General features: G+C 36.2%; 2 protein-coding genes across 2 annotated transcripts; one reads left to right on the top strand and one right to left on the bottom strand.

Annotated features, from left to right (window-relative positions):
- Nucleotides 1-9,208: 9,208 nt before the first annotated feature.
- Nucleotides 9,209-11,850, top strand: LOC114356686 (uncharacterized). The gene is made up of 13 exons (XM_028310000.1): nt 9,209-9,505; nt 9,616-9,681; nt 9,763-9,858; nt 9,935-10,061; nt 10,177-10,274; nt 10,366-10,473; nt 10,569-10,634; nt 10,722-10,793; nt 10,879-10,995; nt 11,088-11,154; nt 11,237-11,319; nt 11,409-11,462; nt 11,657-11,850. Exons 1-11 carry the CDS (start codon nt 9,491-9,493, stop codon nt 11,299-11,301), a joined length of 897 nt encoding a protein of 298 aa, XP_028165801.1. The 5' UTR covers nt 9,209-9,490; the 3' UTR covers nt 11,302-11,319; nt 11,409-11,462; nt 11,657-11,850.
- An 11,326-nt stretch (nt 11,851-23,176) lies between these two features.
- On the bottom strand, nt 23,177-24,177 carry LOC114356674 (uncharacterized). Its single transcript, XM_028309977.1, has 7 exons — nt 24,139-24,177; nt 23,986-24,051; nt 23,830-23,892; nt 23,661-23,750; nt 23,479-23,547; nt 23,277-23,401; nt 23,177-23,180 (listed from the first exon to the last, which is right to left on the bottom strand). The coding sequence occupies exons 1-7, from the start codon at nt 24,175-24,177 to the stop codon at nt 23,177-23,179; spliced, it is 456 nt and encodes a 151-aa protein (XP_028165778.1).
- Between the last annotated feature and the right edge of the window lie 1,267 nt (nt 24,178-25,444).

The raw sequence follows: 25,444 nt of genomic DNA, 5'->3' as shown, positions 1-25,444 counted from the left end.
TTCATAATCGTAGAAATCGCCACACGAGCAGCACTTCAATGTGTTTTTAGAGGCGACTGACTTCCCACAGGCCCTACAGGTAATCATCTGTGTACTCATATTGGTTGTTTATTATTTATTCTGGGCAATACGCTAGGTAGGATGCGTATACAATTTAATAAANTTTTACATAATTTCAGATTGAAATTTGTGAGTTGAAGGTCATTTTCGTTTTCGTTTTCGGCCGAAAATGAGACTGCAGCCGAAGCTTCGTTTTCGTTTCCGTTTTCGGCTGAAAATCCATATTCGGTCGGACACTAGCTGAATGTTTTGAAAACTCACGTTTAAGCCCAAAGATATGCCTGAGTCACCACTCCGCAGCTCCGCGGGCTCCGGCGCCAGCGCCTCCACCTGGCGGACACACAGCGCACGTCAGTTTTTAACATCAAAGTCACTTATAGCTTCGGCAACAAATTGGATACCTATGTTAAGTTATCGGCTCTCAATAAAATAATAGGAAAAGAAACTCACATCGATAATCGAGGAAGAGTCCTCGGACTCCGAAGCCGTTGACTTTCGCAACTATGCGAGAGCAAATCGCGCTAATCATTTTCCTGCAACTTCACGGCGGATATTTTCTTACAGAACCTGAATTATTTAAGGATTGTTTTGCTGTAAACTTGACTTGAGATATCCCCACAAGAAAAAGTCGCATGTTGTGAGATCTGATGACCGAGGCGGCTAGAAAAATTAGTCCTCAGTGTCTCCATCGAGGTACTCTCCGTGTGTGGTGAGACACCTTCTTGCTGTGAAGCAAGACACATCGACCAGTGACTCATGGCGTATTTCAAATCCGCATTAGACTCTTTTTTGAAACAATTAAACTTAATGAAAACTCTTTGGTTTTATTTGTATTCAATTTTGAACTTGGAAAATTTTCGCTGGACACCCTTTACAATGTAACCTCACTTCAAAACTTCAAAAGAGTGTGACAATACCGAGTCCGTTCAAGTCTGATTGGAACCATGAGTGCATCAGATTCACTCCCGAAGATATCGGAACGATAAACTTCACCATCTTATTCACGTATTTCTGATATTCGGTTTGGCCGAAGCTTCGGCTGGTTTTTGGCCGAAAACGAAAATATGGCCGAATGTCCATTTTTTGGCCGAAAATTGCCGAAAACGAAAACGAAAACGAATATTCGGTCGGTCACTACATTCAGCTTAAATACTAACTTAACTAGCTACTACTTAACTAATATACCCTGGACCGGGAGGAGACGCAGCTGCGGTTTCTGGAGCAGCGCTACCAGCCCGAGCCGGTCAGCAGTCCTCCTATCTATTCAATCGTGAGTGTCGGATTCAGCTTCCACAGCGCTGGATTGTTTCATACACTGGAAAATGTTGTTTTTCCAAACGATACTCCTCAGCAAACTACGTAATTATCGCTCTATACAACTCGACTTTCCCAAATGTTGCCAACTGCCCAAAAAATGCATTTGAAAAATCAGAAATCTGAAACTTTTTACAAAATGGCCGCTCACTCGGTCGCCATCTTGATTTTCTGAATTTTCGGATTTTTCCCATAATTTGGGTCGTATAACCGACCAAACCCCATTTTTGGATTTTTTCTGCCATATCTCCTTCTGTCCGTCCTTCTAACTTTAAAGACACCCATGTCAAAAAAAATACTTTTCCCCGTAGCTACGGGGCCTGGCAACACTGGCAGCTGCCAGTGTTGCCAGGTGATCGAGATGAAAATGGTCAAATGTCATTTGTACGACCCTTTTGCAGGAGGCGTCATCCAAATTTTGGCCCGGAAGTCGTTATTTCCACTTTCGACATTTTTGGACCAAATCTCCCAAGGCATGGCAACACTGGAGAAATTTCTTCACCCAAGCGACACCTCTTGACAAGACACACAAACGCCTCATACAACTCGTCTTTCCCAAATGTTGCCAACTACTCGAAAAATTTCACCTTTCAGTTTTAATTTCAGATCGTACTGGTGTGTTTATGTTATTTGTCTTCGGTTTGTTACAAATACAATGCGGACATTTCCATGTTTTTCTATGCTCAGCGTCCAATGTATTATAAAAGCGCTGCTCAGATACATTTGCACAAATCAAGTCGTACACTTGGTCACATAAGCTACATATCAGATATCGTCTGCTATTTATCTCATTGCGGCATCCTGAACAAATCTTTTTCCAGCCATTATGCAATCGTTATAATTTCATAGATGTCGCTAATAATACGCAGGCCTAGGCAGAGTTAGAACCTCAATTTAGCATAAAGCACTGTGAGCTAGTAGTTTCAGCTCACTTCGGTAGATGGCGCTATTTCGTATGTTCTTTCAAAGTTTTGTTGATAAGCGACAATTTGAACGGTAACGGATACTTGGAAAATATATATTTTGCACTATTTTTTCACTAAACCAGGTTAAAAGTAGCTACAAACATTACAAGTATCATACCGAAGACGTTGCATAGTACTTTATTATGAGTTTTGTTCGGTTTTATCACTTTTATTCACTTTTTAGTCAATGTTTACAAGTTGTTATTATTCCACATCGTCATGATATTAACTTTTGCCAACAATCACACACAATATTTAAACACTTTTGATCACGTTTAGCAAGTTCTCTCATAAAGTTATTTGTTTTTACTATTTTTAAACACAATTTATTTACGGAGCCTTTGTTTTCGTGGCAGTGGCAGTGGCAGTGGCAGTAGCAGTAGATAATGTGGATATCTGTTATTGTCTTTCTTCCATAGTATTAAGAGTTACATTTTTCTATCATAACGAAATAAACCGAAGGGCCGAGCACAGGTATGCAAAGCGAAGTACATACCATGAGTTTACCTTCTGTTATATTTTGTGTCGATACCTTGTTCATGCTTATTAAACTATACAGGATGTTACTTTGTATCCCTGCCATATTCACAGACACAAAAGTAGGGAACAATACCTATTATTAAGAGACTTCCGTAAAGAAAGCACACCAAGTTTTTAGTATTTTAGTTTTGTAGTACAAATTGGAATAAACCAATTTTATTGTCTTTCACATTTAACAGACGCAATAAACCTAGCGTCAGCTTTTTACAAAAGAGTAAAAAATAATTTTAAAAACAATAGATAGCAATAGATATTTAAAAATAGAACAAAAAGTAAAAGTTCGATCGATAATAGTGTCTAGACAAACCTAAAAAGGATTTAGGACGCTATTTGGATCAAATATGTAATTGCTCAATAATGAATAATAAATAAATAAATAAAAATCGAGGATCGAGCGATCTAGCGCATGAGAAAGAGGAGGGCCGACCCCAAATAATGGGAAATAACACGGAAAGAAGAGGAATAAAAAGTAAAAAGAGTCTCCGTCGCCATCGCCAACAAGTGATGTGCATGTGTTTACGAGTAGTGGTGTGTTTAATAGATTGTCGATAAAATAAAATACTTACTCAATTAAAAAACAAAAGTTTAGGACATTGTTTTTTTACTGATTTATGTTCAGTGTCAGTAATATAGTTTACCTCTGTAAATATGGCAAGAATGCAAAGTAACACCACAAAATATAACAGAAGGTAAACTCATGTATGTACAGTCGCGGAATGAAAAGGTTCGTCAGTTTTCAAATTGATTCCTTCAACGAATCGCGAGCACATATTACCTTTTGAAACTATGTTACTGAATAATCTCGAGTTAGAGAAAATAATCTTTAGCTGTTCGACAGTAAAGTTCAAAATTATTCAGATCAAAGTTGTTTGACGATTTATCTTGTCAAGGAGATTATTATGATTGATAAACTTAAACCTTCTTGTTGGTTGAAACTGCCATTATTATTTCTATTAAAAAAAAACTACATTTTGTAACATTGCACTGATGGGATGGAAAAATAAACGAGCAAAACCTTATTCGTTAGCAAACGTCATATTTATTTAAATGTTAGCAGCACTGTTTCTTGCACGTTTATGTTGGCAAGTTTGACTCTTACAATATCTAGTGCAAGCGAAAACCGACACTAAGGTGACGAACCTTTTCATTCCGCGACTGTACCTACCTTGCTTTGCATACCTCGCTCGGTCGCACGCTCGGCCGTCGCGCTAGGGTTGTCTTGTCCTGTGTTGCGTTTATTTCGTTATGATAGAAAAATGTAACTCTTAATACTATGGAAGAAAGACAATAACAGATATTCACGTATAATTATGTAGTTATGTTTAGTACGTAATTATAATAATAGTTTGCAAACAAATACACGAGAAGGAAGTAGTATGTAGTTGAGTGGTTGACACTATTATCCAATAATTCCTAAAATCTCTTTAAAACAATTCGATATTACTAATAATTGAGTTGGCTTTCAATTTGTCAACGTTAAACGAACTATTGAAATACAAATAAATACCTTACTTACCTCCCGGAATCAACTGGTAGTTTAAAAAACGAATATTTAGTTTTTAATGTTGAGTGTAAGCAACCGTCTACTTAACAAATGTTATAGTACCCCTTTTTTGTTGTTCACTCATTTTCGCACAAACAAAATCATTTTACAAACGCGTGAGCAGCGTCACTCAAGCAAACGCAGTCGCGCCTCGCATTCGTCCAAGACAGTCTTGATAACGCGTACGTGAGCGGTGTCTATGTGTGCGTGGCTCGAGCGCGCTTAGTATGGAGTTTACCTTCTGTTATATTTTGTGGTAACACCGTGTAAATTGTTGCAAAATTGCACACATTACAACTACATATAATTTTATGATGCCACAGTGTAGACCTTGACGTGCCATCTGTGCGAAGTCAAAAATTAAACCAAAATTATTTTATAAATCAGTTCTTTTTAATCGTCGATTATTAGGTCAGCATCTCTATAGTAGATCATCTAGCTAATATAAATTACTTCAGGTAAGATCGCTGATCGTTCTGATTGACCCGTAACTGAAATTCATATTTTCAAGTCGCCGTTATCAATATTTCTACTCGCCCTCAACCTTTCGCCCATTTAGTATTTCAGTGCGCCATAATCAGTATTATTGATACCTTACATTTGAATTTATATTCGATCATTTAAATACCACACTTTTAAAAATACTGAATGGTAAAGTATCATTGTGAAGAAACAATGCACCCGCAGGTATGATATTGCCCCTAAAGTGAATGTGTGTTGGTGTGCATTGTCTCCAAAAGGATTAGAAAGGATGCTTCACACACATTTTATGATTACATTGTTTATGCTTATCGCAAGTTTTATTGTACTATATTATTACGTATAAAGAATGTACTAATGCTAACCCATTTTTGACTTTCATCTGTGAGTGAAAGTGTTGGAAACATATGAGGTGATCTTTTTATCTTTGGTAGGTTTCATTATAAGAGCATTTATTTAATATAAAAAGGTCACATGCACTTTCCATGACCCACAAATATATTTAACAACTGCAAATACTTTCAAATAGACTATATTTTTACGAAATATTGTATCAGCAATCATAATCTCCAATAAGGAACAAGCGGCTGCTACGAAAATAATTCCGTAGCAAATGATAAGACGCTACGAAGCATCGTAGCATTCGTAGCATAGCTTGGTAGCGACTTTAGCAATGCTAACGTTTGGCTTGACTTTATTCATCCACCGTGTTTCATTCTTCACTTTACAACAAAATTTACAGATAATAATATTTAATGTGTATCCAACTTAATAATCTACGTTGGAAGTTTTAAAAGTTAGAGTATAAAACTCTATTATTTTTAGTTCCTAACGACTAAGTAGGTGTACGAGTATTGGAATAATGTTCGTAATAATATTAATGATTTGCTCAAAAGTTCCCAGGTTACTACCAAGTTTTGGTCCATAATTAACACAATAATGCAATTATCTAAATATTGTTAAAAATATTATTGTCATTAGTATTCAGTGAGAAACTTTCTCTCCCTAAGTAGGCACTTATCGTTATCATTGATATCATTAGCCTAATGTAAGTTATAAACTATTGTTAAGTAGTTTAATTAAAAATGTAACTCATTTGTTTGGAATTTTTCGCATCAATCGAAGATATTTTATTTTATAAAATACTAGCTTTCCGCCCGCGGCTTCGCCCGCGTGGATTTTTGTCTGTCACAGAAAAACCATATCGCGCGCGTCCCTGTTTCAAAAACCGGGATAAAAACTATCCTATGTTCTTTCCCGGGACTCAAACTATCTCTATGCCAAATTTCATCAAAATCGGTTGCGAGGTTTAAGCGGGAAAGCGTAACAGACAGACAGACAGACAGACAGACAGACAGACAGACAGACAGACAGACAGACAGAGTTACTTTCGCATTTATAATATTAGTTGGGATTAGTTGGGATTAAATAATGAAGTACTTACTAAACAAAGTATGTATTGTTTGCAATATTCAGTATTACAAGCAAATTGCTCTCATTTATTTTATCATAGCTAACACGGCGAACTTGGTACCGCTTATATTTATCAAAAATAATGTAGGATTCTAATAGTGAGATAATTTTTCAAATCAATCCAATAGTTTTGGAGCCTATTCAGTACAAACAATCAAATCTTTCTTCTTTACGAGTAGGTATAACTATGAATACTCGTATAATCGAAGTAGTAAAACCTAATATTCTAAGGCCCGATTCGACCAAACATTTATCCGAGAATAACTACCGGTATAACTGGCACATTGACAGTTTCAGTATGGGAAAATGTCAAAATGACAAGTTTATTCTGTGATTATTGTTTTACTTTTGTTTGGTCGAATCCACCCTAAGGCGGTTATCACACTGCGCCGCGCTCCGCCGCGGAGCGCGGGGCGACAGATTTAATCATTGTATACAAGTACCTCAGTTTGTATAGAAAACACGCGCGGCACCAACATAACCGCCTAAGTCAAACAAACTGCATAATTATAGTAAGTGCAAGAAGCAATCATTCATTGAAATCAGAATCTAAATCATTGACACTATTTTTTCTATCTTGTTTTTGATGAATGACAGCCACATACAGACTGTACCCACATAATAGCCAGAATAGTAAGACTTTAGAGGTGTTCAAAATGTTACTAACTAGTTTACCCGGCGAACTTTGTACCGCCAATCCATGCGTATTGCCTTCTTATCGCCATCACATTGTGAAGAAGATAACAAACAGGTCTACATTTCACAAGACAGTTGTCTATAACGAGCTAGACTTAGGTGACTCATCATCCTCATTATCTTTATTTACTGCTCATCAACGAGCTTAGCCAACCCATTCATATAGAGATTATCACGAAAGCCGAATTATTATTTGTAAAACAAGAACAATGCGTACTTATTGACAAAGGTCAATTCCAGGTAAACGAGCTTAAAGCTGCCACCCGTGTGAGCTTCCTTGCTATGTGTGAAGTACGATAACGTCGCCTGCGTGTGAGGTATGGCAACGTTTTTTTCCACATCTTTTGTTTGTCAAATGCCTTAAAAAGAAACTTAACAAATGTAATTTACCTGACTTTCGATCCGAACACACATAGCTTGAAACAATGTTACTTCATGATATTATATAGGTACAATAGATATGATGGCACAGAAATTACAAATAAATTTAACTACAGCGTCACAAGATTGTTAATGAGATCTTCGCGAACGCATAAACTGTTTGCAATCAAGCCTTGCCGAACCAATGCAGGTATTCGGTCCCCATTAACAGAATGGGGTCATCCATAAAGTACGTCACACGTAAAGAGGGGGGGAGGGGGTCGACAAAGTGTGACATGGTGTGACAAGGGGTGGGAGGGGTCCTAAGTTTCGTGACATCACATTTCAAAATCTAATATATCTAGAGGTACTAATCGCGTAATTTGAAATATAAATTAAACTAAAAAATACCCCCACCACTTAAGCACAACTCCGTCGAAGTCGAAAACCAATGAAGCCATTAAATCAATAAAATCTTTTGTAGGAATTATTTCAGATTTAAAATCTAATTCTACTTGCCTATAATGCCGCCAAACGCACCGTACCTCGCGCGTGATTTTATTGTTTCTATTTGTTGCTATTTTTTGTTAATTTAATAATTTTTCGATTTGTAATTGCAAAACATGTGACGTCACACTAGGGAGGGGGGGTCTCAGAAATGTGACCACCTGTGACAAGGACGGGGGAGAGGTAAAAAAATCATGAAATTTGTGTGACGTACTTTATGGATGGCCCCAATGCAAAAATTATAAATAATGAAAACTTTAACGATTTGGATATTTTTTCTCTAAGACATGTTAAGTTTCGTAGGCTGGCTGTTAATATGCTCGTTCAGCGCCGTAAGTTCCTCATGTATTTGATATCACACGCCTGCTCTGTAGATACACTCACTCGCGAGAAATGTCTCAGAACGCGAGGTTTCACTGCTATCACCGTAGGGCGGACAGGTGTGTGGTACACTTGCATATTACACATGCAAAGTTGGGTGATTGATATTATGTACTCGTAGGTACAAAACATTGGCAAGTTGTTTTACATAGTAAAAAAGTTATGTATGTAACTCCAACTTAACACTAGCTAATAAATAAACTGAGACCAGAATCGTTGGATTCATATTATTAATGTATATTAGTTTATATTATCTACTCTACGTAAATTATGATAGTGAATATCACAGGACTACACCTGTAAGAAGACATAAAAAAGAAACTATTTTTAATAAAAGCCCAAACAACGAAAAGAAAATGATAAACTAAATTATCTCTCGTATATGCAATGATCACATCATATTGAATTTTTAAAACTTACAGAATGAACTGAATGTTATATTAGATCCTAACGTCTTATAACTATTGTAATAATTATAAAAACATACATTTTAGTATCATAAAGCCATATGGCCGAAAAAGTACTGAAAACAGTCGACTATTTCAAAGCTACGATCAAATAAACGACGATCTCAGCAACTAGCGAAAGGATATTTCAATAAAATGTTAGATTAACTCGTATTTTACTGTTCAAACACATTTTTGACACATTGAGCTAAATGTACTCAGAATTTTTATAATATTTGTCAGTTTTGATCTCCGGTGACTGTTGGACAAATGATAAGAAGGCAAGACAAGTGAAGAACTTAATTTCTTCAGCTTAATAAAAACAATCTCGGTAGAATTTAGTAACGATTTTCATAGGTTAGTTAATTACACTTTTATCATCAACAAATCACGCATAGTGAACAATGGAATAGTAGAATTAATTTTTATGACTGCTAGTTAGTCGAATTAAAACATAATACAGAATAATTAATCTGGCCATATCAAATAATTCGATGGCGCGCTTTTCCCAATGCGAACTGCGCTTCAGCCCTGCTCTACCCCACGCGTCATCGGACACGCGCCGCCCCCAACCAGCGGGGCGGGGGCGGGTGTGCGCGGGCGCAGGTACTTAAAGCGGTTCCCGATGCAGCCTTCGTCAGTCGCCTTTTGGTGTCAACTGGGACTACCGTGTCTTGTGTGTGAATTGTGCGATCCTGTAGTTACGAGTTTTCAAAATCGTCGCAATGGAATTGGAAGTTGTAAGTGATTCAAAGGCAACACGGATTGTTAAAATCATTTTACTGAGACTCATAGTTACAGCAGTAAGGTAAGGTCTGCGTGATCTAATTTAATTTATTATATTTTACAGATGCACAACTTGCCTCTGAAGCAACGTGGCCGGCCTCGCGGGCAAAACCGCCCTCGTCTATCCAAAGTAAGTGATCATTGCGAATGTGTACGTATTATCTTCATTTAAACGATGTGTAATATTAATTTTCTTTTTCGTGTCATTTAGGAGCAGCAGAAGGAGCGCAACAAATATTATGAGCAACTGAGGCGCAAAGAAATAAAGGAAAGGTGGACGGAGCTTGTCCAACTAATAAACCCTGAAGTAAGCACACAGTACACAAGGGCATTCATATTTTATTTCTCTTGTATACCAAACTAACACTTTCCTTATTTTCTAGAAAAAGCTCCAGCCAAAAACCGATCGCGAAGTCGCGATTTACATAGCGGGCTTGGAGGACGACGCCTCAGATGCGGAGAAAGAAGTGGAACAACTGCGCGTTGACAACGCAGAGCTCCGCAAAAAATGTAAGTCTTATCATATAAAACATCGTTTAATTTACTTTTGTATTACATTGATAGATTACTATGAGAATTTATATTGAGTATCATTATGCTAATCGTGTGGTGTGTTTGTTTGTAGTGAGGAGGTTGAAGGCATCCCTCAGTAGGCAGGAGTCTCCTCCCAGGAAGCTGGGGCGGGCGGCGCCGGCGGGCGGCAGCGAGTGCGTGCCTGAAGCGGTAAGTAATTCAATAATTATTCAATATTTTATATTTTAATAATTCATTTTTTAATTGTTATTTTTATTTATATAATATTTTTTTATTTCAGATTATTGAGCAAGTGATCCTTCTGGAGGAGGACACAACCACGGAAGTTGGTCCGAACGATTTTCACCTCGAATCCGTGGAACCGGCTGTCCAACCAAGTGAAATCAACGTAAGTTTCTCGATTTCGAAATGATAATAGCCTCAATATTGTTTTTTTTTTTAAATAACTGTATCTATTCTGACGAATACGGTATTTTTGTTTAGGTCCTCGCCCTACCTTCATCAGCGGAGAAGATGGAAGAGAACAAACCAGTTGCTCCAAACAATATTGTAAGTTTATTACTTTTACAAAACACACTGTATATTATTGTCTACAATTTGATAAGTGCTCTAACAATGTTTTCTTTCTCCTTTCAGATCACTGACACAAAAGTACGAGTTCAATATGATTCCGGCATCGACTCTCCGTCACGTCACGGATCCACAGAAGTAAGTTCCATTGAAGAAAAGTCATGAGGCAATATTACTTTCCCATGTTTTATTGTATTTTCTAACCCATTGTTATTGTCCACAGATTCCAGAGAATCTACTTGACGTGGATTTACTTGACCTGATTCCATTAATTGAAGGCGAAGAGGAGGCGCTCTTGGAAACCTGGGCGTCCAATGATATACCAGATCTGATGGATATTGTAAGTACCTATTTGAGACATTAAAATTCTATTTATCTGGAACGGCTTTACGATGATATTATTTTTCTAAAATTTATATTGTTTGCCCACAGGAATTGGAACCTTCAGGCTTCATTCTGCCTCCACCAGCCACCGTCGATCTCCCCGAAGACCTTATAAGTAAGTCCAACGTCTTCCTTGAGCAATGCGATCACGCATCACCAGAGTTCATCACGGGTCTAACGCGTGCGCTTGTTCACAGGTGAAGTCGAGATGGATCTGGCCGAGTGGGACCCGTTGCTGGCTTTGTCCCGCAGTACGACTTGATAGTTGGAGCAGGAACTAGTAAGGACTTACGAACATTGCATTAACATGTTTTACTTGATCATTTCTATGTGTCTATAGTAAATAACACTTTCTTGTTTTTGTTACAGGTCAGGTCAAAGTTTATATGCGCGTTTAGGGAAATTCACTCCGGGGAACGTCAGGTCAGTTCATTATCCACTTTGAATAGTATTCAACTTGAAAACAGTTAAGTTAGTCAAGCAATCGCATTAAATTTTCTGTCTGTCTGGTTTCTATGAAATTCTGTCTTTTCCTATGAAACAATCGACTTCAGCACCTATTAATACAAAATTAAATGTTGAACACATCTTAACTGTCTTGTTTTTTTCAATTTCAGGTACATGCCGCTTCCCGGGGTGTTAGGTTAATTTTTATGTTAGTTTTAAATACTAGATAGGTAGCTGTTTGTAATTAAGATAGACTTAGCTGTAAATTCGATGTTAGATTAAGTGTATAAAATATTTGGTTAATTTTTTAATGGATTTTATACAATAATTTATTTGTTATTAAAACTTATTTGTTGGAATTGTATTCCTGTTTTTCATTTGTGCCCAAGAAGTTTAAAACGTAACAATTACGGAAGTCTAGGTTTTTTACCAATTAGATCAATAGACTGAAACTAATATTTCTTATAAAGTCTCAACATAGGTAGTAATTCAGAGTTAATTTCATATATAAAATATATCTATATATATAAAAGAAAGTCGTGTTAGTTACTTCGCTTATAACTCAAGAACGGCTGAACTGATTTAGCTGAAAATTGTCAGGGAGGTAGTTTAGAGCCAGGAGAAGGACATAGGGTACTTTTTTTCCCGTTCGAAACAAAAAAAAAAGTCTGCTTATTTATTGCCATTAAGGCGGAACAAAGTTCGCCGGGTCAGCTAGTTTTTATTAAAAGAGAAAAGAGTATCCAACTCATACCAAATGATCGATATAACTCTCATTAATAAAGAAATATCGAAAACAAACAAAAAATACAAAAGGACAACACTTGACTTACTACCAGTCAACTTTAAGTAATTAGCCCGTCTTATGAAATAAGTAATTAATCAAATACTTTCTAAAACAGAGTCTTTTACCTGGTCCACTCATTAGTCAATTAACACATTATAAAATTATGCTCATATCCAAATGGGTCACTTAATAAAATACATAAATTTCATAAAGCAGACACTTCTTGATGACTTTTAAAAGATATTGTTATTGATTATCGTAATACTTACAGAATGTAACATAATTATTTTTAAACATTCCGCATTGCATTTAATTATTCCTCCAGTCAGCCTGTTACCACGGCTGGTGCATCCCGGTCGAAACAGATTTTTTTTTATTATAGCTCGATTGCGTATCGCGTATAATACCTACCTGTTATTATTAGATACAATTATTAATTACATGTAATATAAAATAAAATCTTTACCTATCAAACCTCCAATTATTGATTGCGATATGAGCTTTTTATAACGATTTCCACGATTAAGTAACATTAAGATTTATTTATTAGAAAAATAGTGTGCAATTCCTGCAAAAGTAAGTTTCAGTACTTTCAGTAGATATTGTACTAAAGTATCGTTTCTTAACCTCGAGTCAGGTCTGTTCATCTCCGCGAGTACGTATGTGTTACGATAAATGTGATGATCATGTGAACATTATTAATAATTTAATTACCGGTTATTACCTCATGATTTGGTAAATGTGATTAATATGAAATCATTTATACACTGGTCATCACAAAAATCGACCCTAACCGCGACAAGCACTTTCAAACGTATGCATTCCCACTTCCCACAAATATTGGCACCATTTGAAAGCCTAGTTCTAAAGTTCATTTAATTAAAGGAAAGGTTTTTACCCCAAAAATGTGTCTTTAGAAGGATCCAGAGTCACTTCTTCAAAAAATAGTTACGCTTGAGCCAACTTTTAATACTGTTATGTTGGGATTAATCGCTATCAATCTGTTAAAGAGGACACGTGAGATCATTATTTGGTTTTATAACCATAAAAATTGGTCTAATTAATCCCAGAGGTGAGCCCAAAGTTAGGTCTTTTTTAACGTCACATTTATTGTATATGTTAATCATTTATTAAGAAATTAAATGTGTTTTCTTTATGTTATGTTTATGGATATTTATTGGGCTTTCAAATAACACCAATATTGTTAGGGCACCATGATTGTGTCAGTAGAAACGAGGTTTCCTGTAAAACGTAGGTGGGCCGATTTTTGTGATGACCAGTATATATTATGTATGAAACTAAACAGGCGGTTTAGGGCTGGCTCAAGGCCCAGGGGGCCACCCCCGCCTCACCTTAACCTATTTGACACTTTAAAATTAAATCAAAAGATTATGTTGGGGCATCATGGCAAAGTAATATTATACAAGACATTCCAAACTCATTATGCCAAATTATATTAATATTTGATATCAAAACGTTCAAAATGTGTGGCTATAAGTATAGGTGGAGCTAAGGGACATACAAACAGGCTGACGGGCCTAGTCTCTCACAGTAAAGTCAAGAGTCAAATCAACATTGAAGAAGTTTTAGTTGAAAATGAGTGACAGTGACGACGGACCTACGCCGAAAAAGCAGAGTAAACACATAAAACAGAAGTACAGAAAGCAGTGGAAAAGTGATGAAACTTTTAGGAATTGGTTTGCCTCTGTCAATGGTGATGATGACCCATACAGGGCAAAATATACAGTGTGCGACGTCAAACTTTCTTGCAAAATTTTAACTTTAAAGCGTCATGTTTCAAATACCCAACATGTAAGAAAATCATCAGCGAGCTCTTCTACAAGAGACGTTAGCACAAATTTTCAGAATCGACAAACAGATCGCAATAGAAAAGTAATGGAAGCTGAAATAAAACTCAGTGCATTCATCGCTGAGCACAACATGTCATTTATGGCCATGGATCATTTATCAGAATGTGCTAAAATCTTTTTTTCCTGACTCCAGAATTGCTGACGAAAAAAAATGCACATCTACGGTAAAAAATGTTATTGGTGATTTCCAAAAAAGATTATTTGGAAAACATTATTAAAAGTGATCAATTTAGCATATTGGTAGATGAATCAACGGATATTTCGGCCACAAAAACAATGTGCATTATTATCGAGCAGCAAAAAAAAGTCATGTCCTCGATATGGGAACTGGCACCTTTATTAAGGCCGGGTAACAGAGAAAATGGCGAAAATGAGGTTTTCATTTTTCATTTTTGAGGTACTAAACAGTAAAATAAAAGGCTAAGATTTTTTTTGGGCATAGTTGAGGATATTTTCTAGGGCTATTAACGGATGGAAACACGATTTGATGAAGTTGACTCGATAGAATAAATTCCCAAAGTTACCTCTATTCGTTTTCTAATTATGGTTTTATTTTTAAAATAAGCGATTTGAGATTCTGAATCTTTTACTAAACTAAAGTTCAGAAATAACTTGAGGGCTTTTAACGGATGAAATTTTTATATTGCGTCTTATTTAGTTACTATGTTAAAAAATGTGGAAAAAATCGCCCATGACGGCTTGGACAATCTCAATCAGTCGCGCGGTGGCGCTTACGGAGGACGGACGCGTGCCAGTTTTTTGGCCGTGACAGTTCTCGATTTGTCAATATTTTTGACAATGATGACTTTGATGAGTCACAGTATAATAATACCAGTGTTACTGGAGAAAGCTAAAATTTTTGATAATTAAGAATTCTGAATTTTGTCTACCTATTGAAATTTAAATCGTTGGCATCCTTTTAAACTAAGACTCTACTCATGATACATTCCTCAAATATGAGACAAAACCAATGAGTTAAAATTACATTTTAATAGTACCTACATACAATCGTCTTCACTCTTTAGAAGAGCACACTGACACAAATAAATAATAAAAAATTAGGTCAGTGGGTCAAATATAGGGGCAGCTGCACGTCACTGAAAGACGATTCTGTTTACTCGGCATCTGGGCTGGAGAACATGAATCCTTGCTTACAGATGCAGATGTAAATAGAGTTATAATTGGACAAATTTTACATGAAATGTTTAACAGAACTCAGTTAAAAGACACATACATGGAATACCAATAAGGTTGCGGAGGGAAAGCTACCTATTATAAACTAGCGGCCGCCCGCGACTTCGTTCGCGTGGACCTCGTTTTACCCCCGTTAGATATGATGTTTTACCTCATTTTACCCATGTTGATAGATGGCGTTTCACGGTTTCCCCCGAATGAATATTTACGAACGTCATACCGTAGTTTGTCCAGTGCTGTAGATTTTAACCAATGACGATAGATGGCGCTTTTAGACACGTCTTATTTATTTATTGAAATTTATTTGCCACATATCGTCATAATGTTAATCTGGGTTATAAACAATAATACTGTAAAGTTTCAACAAAATCCGTTCAGTAGTTTTTGCGTGAAAGAGTAACAAACATCCAGACATCATGACATCCAGACATCCAAACTTTCGCCTTTATAATATTAGTAGGATATTTCACAATCCAAACTAATATTTACTATTTAGCATTTACTTACAGTAAATATTAGTTTGGATCGTGAAATATTTAAAATAAAAAAAAGAATAAAACAAAATAGGGTTTCAAATTACCTATCTATAATCTAATATTATAAAGAGGTAAAGTTTGTGTGTTTGTATATTTGTTAAATTGTAAGGGGTAATCTCGGGATCTACTGAACTGATTTTAAAAAATCTTTCACCAATAGAAAGCCACATTATATCTGAGTGTAATAAGTTATATAAAAACCAAAAAATTCCACGCGGGCGAAGCGGCGGGCGGAAAGCTAGTTTATTTATAATTATGTAAGAGCATAATTATTAAAGTCGAAGTCAAACATTCTTTATTTGTGTGGACCTATATTAACGAGAGATTACAAGAGATTACAAGGCGTCAAATATTTCAAGAAAAAAATTAAAAACTATTATAAAGCTAAATTTTGCTCTCATGGAGCCTTTACCTACTCTGACAAATTAAGACTTAGAGAAGAAACTAATAATAAAACTATTTAACTGTCCTGCAATGAAAAGCTTGATCGGGTACAACACCTCAAGTTATTTCAGAACTTGATTTCATTAAAAGACTCCGAATATCAAATCGCTTAGGTATCTAAAGTCAAACGATTCTGAAATGTCAAGTGGACTAATGAATAACCCATTAAGATAGTAGCGCCCTCCTGTCAATGACATACCTGGAACGATAGAGTTTTGAACAACTAATAAAAATGCTTTGTCCTAAATGACTGACGGATATCGTAGAGACCTGAAAGTTGGAAGGTGTGTTCTTTTTATGACGTAGGCATCTCATAAGAAAAGATTTTCCGAAATGGGGTCATGAAATGAAGGGGGTGAAAAAAGGGGGCAAAGTTTGTATGGGACAAAGTGATTCCTTGGTTCAATCTACTTGAAATTTAGTTTAACAATACCTTAATATAATTCATGAAAGACGTGTGGAACGGGTAGAAAGTAATTTTGGCAGTCATTTTCTTCGAAGTTGATATCAATACTACTTAGTGCCTTTGATTTAATTACTTTTTATTTTTACAAGTGTTTGAAAACTCCATTTCAGATTGTGTTCAATGTCAAGTGAAATCTCAAATTGAAATGTCTCAATCTCAATGAGGAGACTCTGTATTTATTCCTAGAATTCCCCAAACACCGTCAAATTACCCTTTCGAATTCAAGACAGTGCAGTTTCCCATCAGTCTGCTTCGTAATGACTATAAACAAAGCTCAAAGTCAAACTCTAGGGACCTCTGCTTAAACTCCCATGAGTGCACAGAGGTACGCAGGTAACCGCGTGTGATGCTTATAGCAATTTTCGATAGGTACAGAACCCCGTACATACGTCATACATATTATAGAAAGAAAACACCCAGACCAATACAAACAAATATGTTTCTGCAATTTTAGTATGATATTTTTATTTATTAATAAACAAAGAGACTGAACAAAATTGATGCGTACCTATACTGATTAATGTTATTAACCACATGCAAAGCTTCGTGAATTGCAACAACTATAATTAAATTTATTATCCAAGCTCTAAATAATCGCTACTAAGAGTAACTTATCATAAAAAAAAAATCCAATCGCTCGACGTAATCTTGAAATTCTTAAGCCGGCGCAGAACTTCCAGAAGGTCGGGCGACGCCACGGCCACTTTGAACCGTGTTTACTTCTGCAGTTATATTTTATATTTATTCGATTCTAGAATATATTCCCAAAAAGTCTGAAAGGTGTTTTAATTTGTATCACTTGGATATGATTTCTATTAGAAAGTGTTGTGAGTGTGACGCTTGAAGGGAAGGAAGTCAACCTAACCTAACCAACTGCGTATTTCTATACTGTGTAGCTGGAAATTGTGGCGGGAGCTCTTTGACGCGCTGTTTTCGGTGAAGAATTGCGCGCGCAGATTTTGACAGCGCGAAATACCTACTTTAGAAGAAATACCAAGCCTTAAGTAGGTGATTTTACGATGGCAGCAGAGGGATACATCACAAGCCATGTATGATCTCATTATAAAGAACCACCACGTCGTTCATATAGCAACCCTGATAGCGCGACTAGATTGGTCTTATTAAAGTGTATTAGTAGCGAAATAACTAATTTCTACTCTTTTATGTCGCACTGTACGGACAATACGGCATTTTTCTTAGATTTCCCTTAAAATCCGGCAATTTTAGAATTAGAATACGGCAACCTAAAGTCAGGAACAACACTGGACCCAGCGTTCAGCCTAAGCGATGTGAAATTGGTAAATCGATATAGGCCACTTATCTAAAGATATCACTCGGGAACTGATCACTGAACTAACTCCTCACTTACCACCTACATGCATTACGCTCAGATGCTCTCAGTGTGGAAACTAAGGTAAGAAACCACGTATATAATAATTTGTCATTTAACTAGGTACCTAAGCACTAGTAAGCTTTCTATAAGCCTCTACCTGCACCCTAAAGTAGGCCAGTTAAATAATTTTGTGTTTTAGGTGTTGATTGCACTGGGATTCATGGCATCTGGGTCTTATGGTTGGAGACAGCCCGAGACATTATGTCAGTCAAGCAAGTGTCTTCAAAGCACTCCAGCAGGTTATAACAGCTTTGAATAAGCCATGTATTTTAAATAAATGTGTCCTTCCCATTCCATCAAAATGAAACGGAACATGTTATCAGAGAGTAAGTTATATTATTTAGGTTAGTAAAAGCACTAAAACTACTTGATTATAAATTTAAAAATATCATACCCAATTTTTATTAAGATTAGATTAAGTTAAATACGTTGTAAATATTGATTGTCTTCCAGTGTATGTCTTGTTGGTTGTCCTATTAAATAAATAAATAAATTATAAGCATATTATTATGAGGGTTTCATTTTTAGAACAATAATAGTAATGATGATAAATCTTCATTATTTTTAAGTTTTACAGACGTCACGAAATGTCCGGACTGCTAGCTTGTGTCAGAGTATTTGTATTTACTCTGCTTGTGTTGATGGGACCCATGTGGCAATCGTTTGCCCCAACATTCACGAAGAAAGATATGTGAACAGAAAAGGACACTCTCTTAATGTTCTAATTGTGAGTAAATAAAGTAATACAAGTGTGTGGTAATATATAGCATAAAACTTTCTTTTTCAGGTGTGTGAATCTTTAAATAAGATTCTAGTTTTCCTGGATCTACACATGATAGTGTATTATGGGGTCAACATCCTCTGAATGCCTTCAAATTATTCTCACGCTAATTCAGTGCAATCTTGGGTTCACAGCTTGCCGGAGTTTGTCCCACCTTCCACTTGACCTCCAATCCCACATACCCATCTTCTTGTCATTCCACAGCCAGCACCTCTCCCCCGCCCGCACGACCATCAAAGTCTACATCGTGCGGAGAACAACCACAACAGCGACGTGCAAGAGTTTGCACGAGCGATCATTTCACTTGGTCATAAGCCCAGGGTTTGTGACTTGTCAATGTTCAGTGGTAAGGCTACCGATTGGTTCCCATTCAGGCACAGCTATATGCAGACCTTAAGATCATTTACATCAATAGAAAACTTAGCACGAATCAGATCAGCCTTGAGAGGAGGCTGCTCTTTCTGTCTTAGCATTAGCTTTAACATCTACTGATGCTGAAGAACTTTTACCGGCACTGGAAGATCGTTTTGCACGCCCTGAGTTCATTCTCTCTGAGGAACTTTCAGTGGTAAAACCTCATTGCCTGTCGAGTACAAAATTTAATTGCTACAATAAAACATTTGGATCGTAAAGAATACCTTTATTTCAACCGAAGGTATTTCTTATTTTTGTCCGCCCGAGCGGCTATCTATCACATGTACCAAAATCTGCCTGGTGACGAGGATACGATGCCAGCTAGGAACCTGTAGGTCCCACGCCCTAGAGTAAGATACGTTTCATATAAACATAATAAAATTATAAACTAAGTCTCAATCAGGGATAACATACTAATATTGTGTCATGAGTAGGTCTCATTACCATTTCGTTCTTTTTCCAGACGAAAACTAAAAAGGTGTTCGACGAGGCCGTCACCTTCATTAACAACTCCAAGAAGCTTCAGGAGAAACCCGTTTCTCCTGAAGATCTATTACTCGTTCCCGAACGAGTAATAGATCTGCTGCGTTCCATAACGCCAGTCTTCAGGCTGAGTGTGAGTAACTTACTCATTTTATCAATGATTTGATAGTAATTGATAGTTACAAACCTGACTTATTGATTTTATTATAGATTCTAGTGAATATCCTGAAAGCGGAGTTGGACGTGAAGGAGCTGGTCTTGCCAATCGAGGAAGAACCTCTTTCTCAAGACGTGAGGTCTCTAACTCATAAATAACATACATTCTCAACTTAATTTTTGTCCGTTCATTTCATGAATAAATTAGGTTTGTAGAGAATGTTCATAGAGATTAAGCAGCAAAAAAATCGAAGTATCCGATCCGGCCGCAATTTTGCAAAAATTCATGAAAAAAGAACGAAACTCGCACACTATGAAAAATCGTAACACTCCTAATCTATGTATATTAATACCTCACAATACGAGGCACCTAAAAAAATTTTGGACGTCACTTTTCTTTGTCTCATGAGAAGGTCCGATTTTCTTTTCATTCTTTTTCCTAACGAAAACCAAAAAGGTTTTCCACGAGGCCGTTGCGTTCATGAACAGCGCGAAGGAGTTGAAGTACTTATTTGGATACTTGTTCATTTAATCACAAATAAAACCTGATTTATAATTTTATAAAATGGACAGCGACACTAGAAGTAGCTTTGAACTTATTACTTTTTCTGTTTGCAAACATACGGGCAAACACAAAATGGACAACCATAAATTATAATATTAGCTTCAATTTGTAGCCGAGTTTTAAGAATTATTTAAAAAAGATCATTAGAAGGCAAGGTATCATTGTTAAGAAACAATGCACCCGCAGGTAATATTGGCACTTAAGTGTAGCGGGTGTGGTGGTGTGCATTGTATCCAAAAGGATTAGAAAGGCAGACCAACATCACATTTTTTACATTGTTTAAGCTTATCGCACGTTTTTTTGGGTTCAGTACCCAAAGGATAAAAAGGGGGCCTTTTATTTAGATGTTACAACATGTTTTTTTTTACTTGAAAACCTTGATTTCAGAAACAAACTATTTACGGACCTACAAGTTTGTACAGAACCCTCGGTGCTCGAGTCCGACTCGCATTTGACCGGTTTTCACTATGAAACACTTTACTAACTTTGAAGTACCGACAGATTTTGGACTTTCGCCACTGTGAACTTGCACTCACAGTGGCGAAAGTCCAAAATGTTATTTTCATTGATACGTTTAAGTAGGTATAGCTGAATCAGTATATTTTATTTTATAAACAAAAACAAGACTACTATCTTTATCAAGTGAGGAACTGCTATTGTTAATCGGATTTTTAGTCTACTCTAATTTTTATAAAGAGGAAAGATTAGATTGTTTGTTACAAACATGGGCATGGACATTAAATGGGCTCCGAAACTATAAGACCGATAATATGAACAAATCTTTCACCATTAGAATTCTATATTATCCGTGATATGTGAGTTATGTGACAGAAATTAACGCGGGGGAAGCCGCGGGCAAAAGCTAGTAAGCCATTTAATACGAAAGTAAGTAATTAGGTAATTAGTTTAATATGATTCTCATCAGTATTGAGAGGTGAACTTTCTATTACTAAGTAGGTACTTATTCTATGACACCATTAGCCTAACCCAGTTAATTTATTGACTAATATTAGTTTAGTTAAATTTTAACTCATTCATAAATTACGAATGTTAGGTAACAATCTAAGTTACAATCAATGATCATTAAATAACGAAATCGTGCATATGTCACCAAGTGTACCAAGTATTGATGCAATATACTACAAGCATTTCCATAATCATTCATTTTATAAATGAAAAAAGGCACATTGCTCTGTCAAACAAACTGTTTATTTAGTAAGCAGCAACAATTTATTGGAAAAAAAACTATAACTGTTAAAAACTCACAAACTCTACATGAACCCAGAATATAATTGTCAAAATCACCGTATCCCGCAAACCAAAAACTAATGGTGAACATCGGTGTTAATATTCTTATTTAGGTACGCATAATGCCCTCTTATCGATATACATCACATTGGCAAAGAAAATAAGATTTAATATTTTGCTAAATAGTTTTCGATAACGTTCTAGAAGCTCTAATGAGCCCTGATGTCATCATACTCATTATCTCTATTAACTGCTTATCAACAAACTAAGCGAACCCATTCGTCCTACAAATATTATCACAAAAGCCGAATTACCAGTTCTTTATAAAACAAGAACAATGCGTACCTACTACAAAGGTCAATTCCAGGTAAACGTGCTTTACGCTGCCACCCGTGTGAGCTTCCTTGCTATGTGTGAAGTACATACCTTGTCATAGAGAAACAAAAATATGAGTGCCTACATTACATAGTCATCAGAGAAACAAAAATATTCAAACGTAAGTGATGATTGGTCGGGCAAAACAAATATTTTCAACCTGTAGTAAGCCTCCACCTTTATCCGAAACTTTATTTGGCCCCGTAAAGTGTTGTCACGGCGTACAGTAGTTTCCTCCTGGCTTCCCTCTGGTGTAACTTTGATGTCTATTTTAATTTATTTTTTCCTCAAGTACATTTATTTTAATTATCAGGAATAACTTCGTTCGAAGAAGAATAAAGCCAATCTATTGTTTCAATTCAAATAAATAAGAAAATTTTGAAATACAGTGCCGAAAATATGTCGTTTTTGGTTACAGAGCGTAGGCAAGCAAACGTTTTATATCAAGAGGTGAAAGAGTTATCTCTCTTTAATCAGGAACTGGGTGTCGAGAGGAAATATTAGTCTAATATAAGAGTCAATTTGAGCCACTCTAGTTTCCCTTCATTCAACACATATTATAAATTTTTTGCCATCTACAAGTAGGCCTAGTTTGAAGTTTAAAGACCTAGTTTAGTTGTTGAAGCTGTTTGTATCGCGTAGCAGCAATCGCGGTACTTTTGCTAGTACCTATCTATTTACTTATTCCAAGTTTCCAAAACTACGATTTCTGTTAAAAATGTTTGTTCTAAAAATTGACAACATGCAGTAAAGCATACATTAATAATAAAAATGAGAAATGTATTACAGACAAAAGCATGTCATAAAATATATGTTCAATGATATATTACAAATCAATTAACTACACTAAACTTAACATCAAAATGGCAACTTAGATCTAATTACAAACAACTATCTAATACTTAATACTAACATGCAAATTAACCTAAATCTCGCGAGGCCGATGCTCCTCGGAATGAATTTGATTGAAACTGTCCTCAACTGAAACAAGAACAAATAAATTTTAACTACGATCTAGAAGTTAAATGAAACAATATAAAAATTGAATCTAATTTTGCCATGAAAACAAGTCCTTACCGATTCCGGCTCACAGCTGTCATGTGAGTTACAATATCCAGTGGATCTAGTATCTCCATGGCTGCTAAGTTCTCGAAGAACGCGCCTTCTTCTAGGTCCTCAAATAGAGGCAGGCCAAGGAGATACTGAAGATATTATGAAAAGAGTTAGAAAATACAATCACAATTCAATCTGATGATGACTTTTCTGTAATAAAACTTACTTCGAGCTTCGACGGGAAGCTGGTGGGTCGCTGGTAGGTAAGCAGAAGGAAATCTGAAGGATTCAAGTCCTGTGGGCAAAGAAAATAAATGTTAGAAGAATATTATCAACAAAACCGTGTCAGTTTTATAAAAACTACATTATAAACTTAATGCTTCAGCGAAGTCCCAAATAGATACTTACAATGTCCAGCGGATCTGGTATGTCCATGGCCGCTATGGTCTCCAAGAGCGCGTCCTCTTCCGGGTACACAGGAAGCAGGTCAAGGAGATTCTGTGGATATTATAAATAGGATTAGAAAATACAATCACAATTTAGAAAAAAAAATACTTTTTTTTAAATAATTACTTACTTCTAGGGGAGAATCTACGCCGGAATCATGTTGATACTCGTATACCATTTCTGTGTCGGTGATCTGAGAGTAGAAATAAATTGCATTGTTAGAACACTTATCAAATTGATGACAATATTATTTACAGTGCGTTTTGTAGAAAAAAAATGAACTTACAAGATTGTTTGCAGAAAGTTGGTTCCACTCCTCCATCTTCTCTGCTGATGGAAGAACGCCGGGGATCTAAACACAAAAATGCATTTGTCAGAACAATTACAAGTATAAAAAACAATAGTACTGCTATGATGAGATCGAAATCGAGAAACTTACGTCAATTTCACAAGGTTGGTGATCTGAGAGGATCCACATAGTCAGAGGAAGCTATCGGTTCCACGGGAACAACGTCAAAATCGCTCAGACTAACGTCCATGGCTTCACTCGCCTCTAGATGAAACTGCTTCATCAACTGCGGTCAACAAACTGAAAAAAAAAACATAAAATAAAGGAACAATTTATAATAAATACCTACTTGATACAGAAAACCTTGAATTTTGGAATAAATAAGTAGGTACTGTTAATTGTGAAAATTATAAAACGTTAAAATAGCGGTATCGTTATAGCCAATGAGATGCTGTCATAGTGACATTGACGTATTGTCAATGTCACACGAGAATCAAACGTCAGAATAGAGGGACGCGCGGAGACGACTCCGCGCGCTTTTGTGCTAAGTGATGAATTGTATCTAAAATAAGGCAATATAATGTGAAAGATGAGTATCCAGTGTTTTATTTATGAGAATAGATCGACCGGCCTCTAATAGTACTAAAAAGTACCGTACCTAATTGCTGCTACGCGATACAAGCAGCTTCAACAACACTAGGCCTTCTTGTAAAAGGAGAATGATTCATAAGTGTTGAAGGGAAACTAGACTGGCTCAAATTTCAGATAACTCTTCCACCTCTTGATTTAGAACTTTTGCTTATGCTTTGTAACTAAAAACGATATATTTTTCGGGCTGTATTTTGAAATTTTCTTTCTTTGATTTGAATTGAAACAACTGACTAACTTTAAATAAATGTAAGGTAAAAAATAATTAAAATCGTCATCAAAGTAACACCACAGTTAATCGAGGAGGAAACTACCGTACCCCGTGACAACTTTACAGAGACCAAATAAATTGGATAAAGGCGGAGGCTAAATCTAACTAAATGAAAGGTTACGACAGGTTGAAAATATTTGTTCCGCCCGACCGAGTCGTCACTTTGAAGCGATCACAATCACAGGAAAAAAATTTATGCCTTGTGAACTGTAACACTCGGCTGTTACAGTACGGTTATAACTGTAGCAACTGATACGACGCTACGAAGAATCGTAGCATAGCTTCGTAGCAACTTCATCAGTGATGACATTAATTGACTTACTATGAATATGAATATTTATCTCTGATGACTAGACTAGAATAAATATTTTAGACGTCAAATTATAATTCATTATAATTCATATCTTCGTCAAATATTAAGCCAGCGACACTAGAAACTACTAGCTTTGAATTATTGAGATCGATATACTTAGGTAACCAACTGGTCCAACTGGTAGAGTAGTAGTTAATAGCTACTTTTATACAGGGTGGAAACGA

This window comes from Ostrinia furnacalis, unplaced genomic scaffold (genome assembly GCF_004193835.3).
Source record: "Ostrinia furnacalis isolate ACB-3 unplaced genomic scaffold, ASM419383v2 OfSCF2856, whole genome shotgun sequence".
Classification (NCBI taxonomy): domain Eukaryota; kingdom Metazoa; phylum Arthropoda; class Insecta; order Lepidoptera; family Crambidae; genus Ostrinia; species Ostrinia furnacalis.
This window is presented reverse-complemented; position numbering and strand designations above follow the sequence as displayed.

Excerpts from the sequence above, each read along its gene's own strand:
- LOC114356686 (XM_028310000.1), top strand. Across the intron at positions 10,474-10,568 it reads TCCAACCAAGTGAAATCAAC|GTCCTCGCCCTACCTTCATC; the intron begins GTAAGTTTCTCG and ends ATTTTTGTTTAG. Across the intron at positions 11,155-11,236 it reads TCTCCCCGAAGACCTTATAA|GTGAAGTCGAGATGGATCTG; the intron begins GTAAGTCCAACG and ends GCTTGTTCACAG.
- LOC114356674 (XM_028309977.1), bottom strand. The coding sequence starts at position 24,177 with ATGTGGATCCTCTCAGATCACCAACCTTGTGAAATTGAC. Across the intron at positions 23,548-23,660 it reads TACCAGATCCGCTGGACATT|GACTTGAATCCTTCAGATTT; the intron begins GTAAGTATCTAT and ends CTTTGCCCACAG. Across the intron at positions 23,402-23,478 it reads GCTTCCCGTCGAAGCTCGAA|TATCTCCTTGGCCTGCCTCT; the intron begins GTAAGTTTTATT and ends TAATATCTTCAG.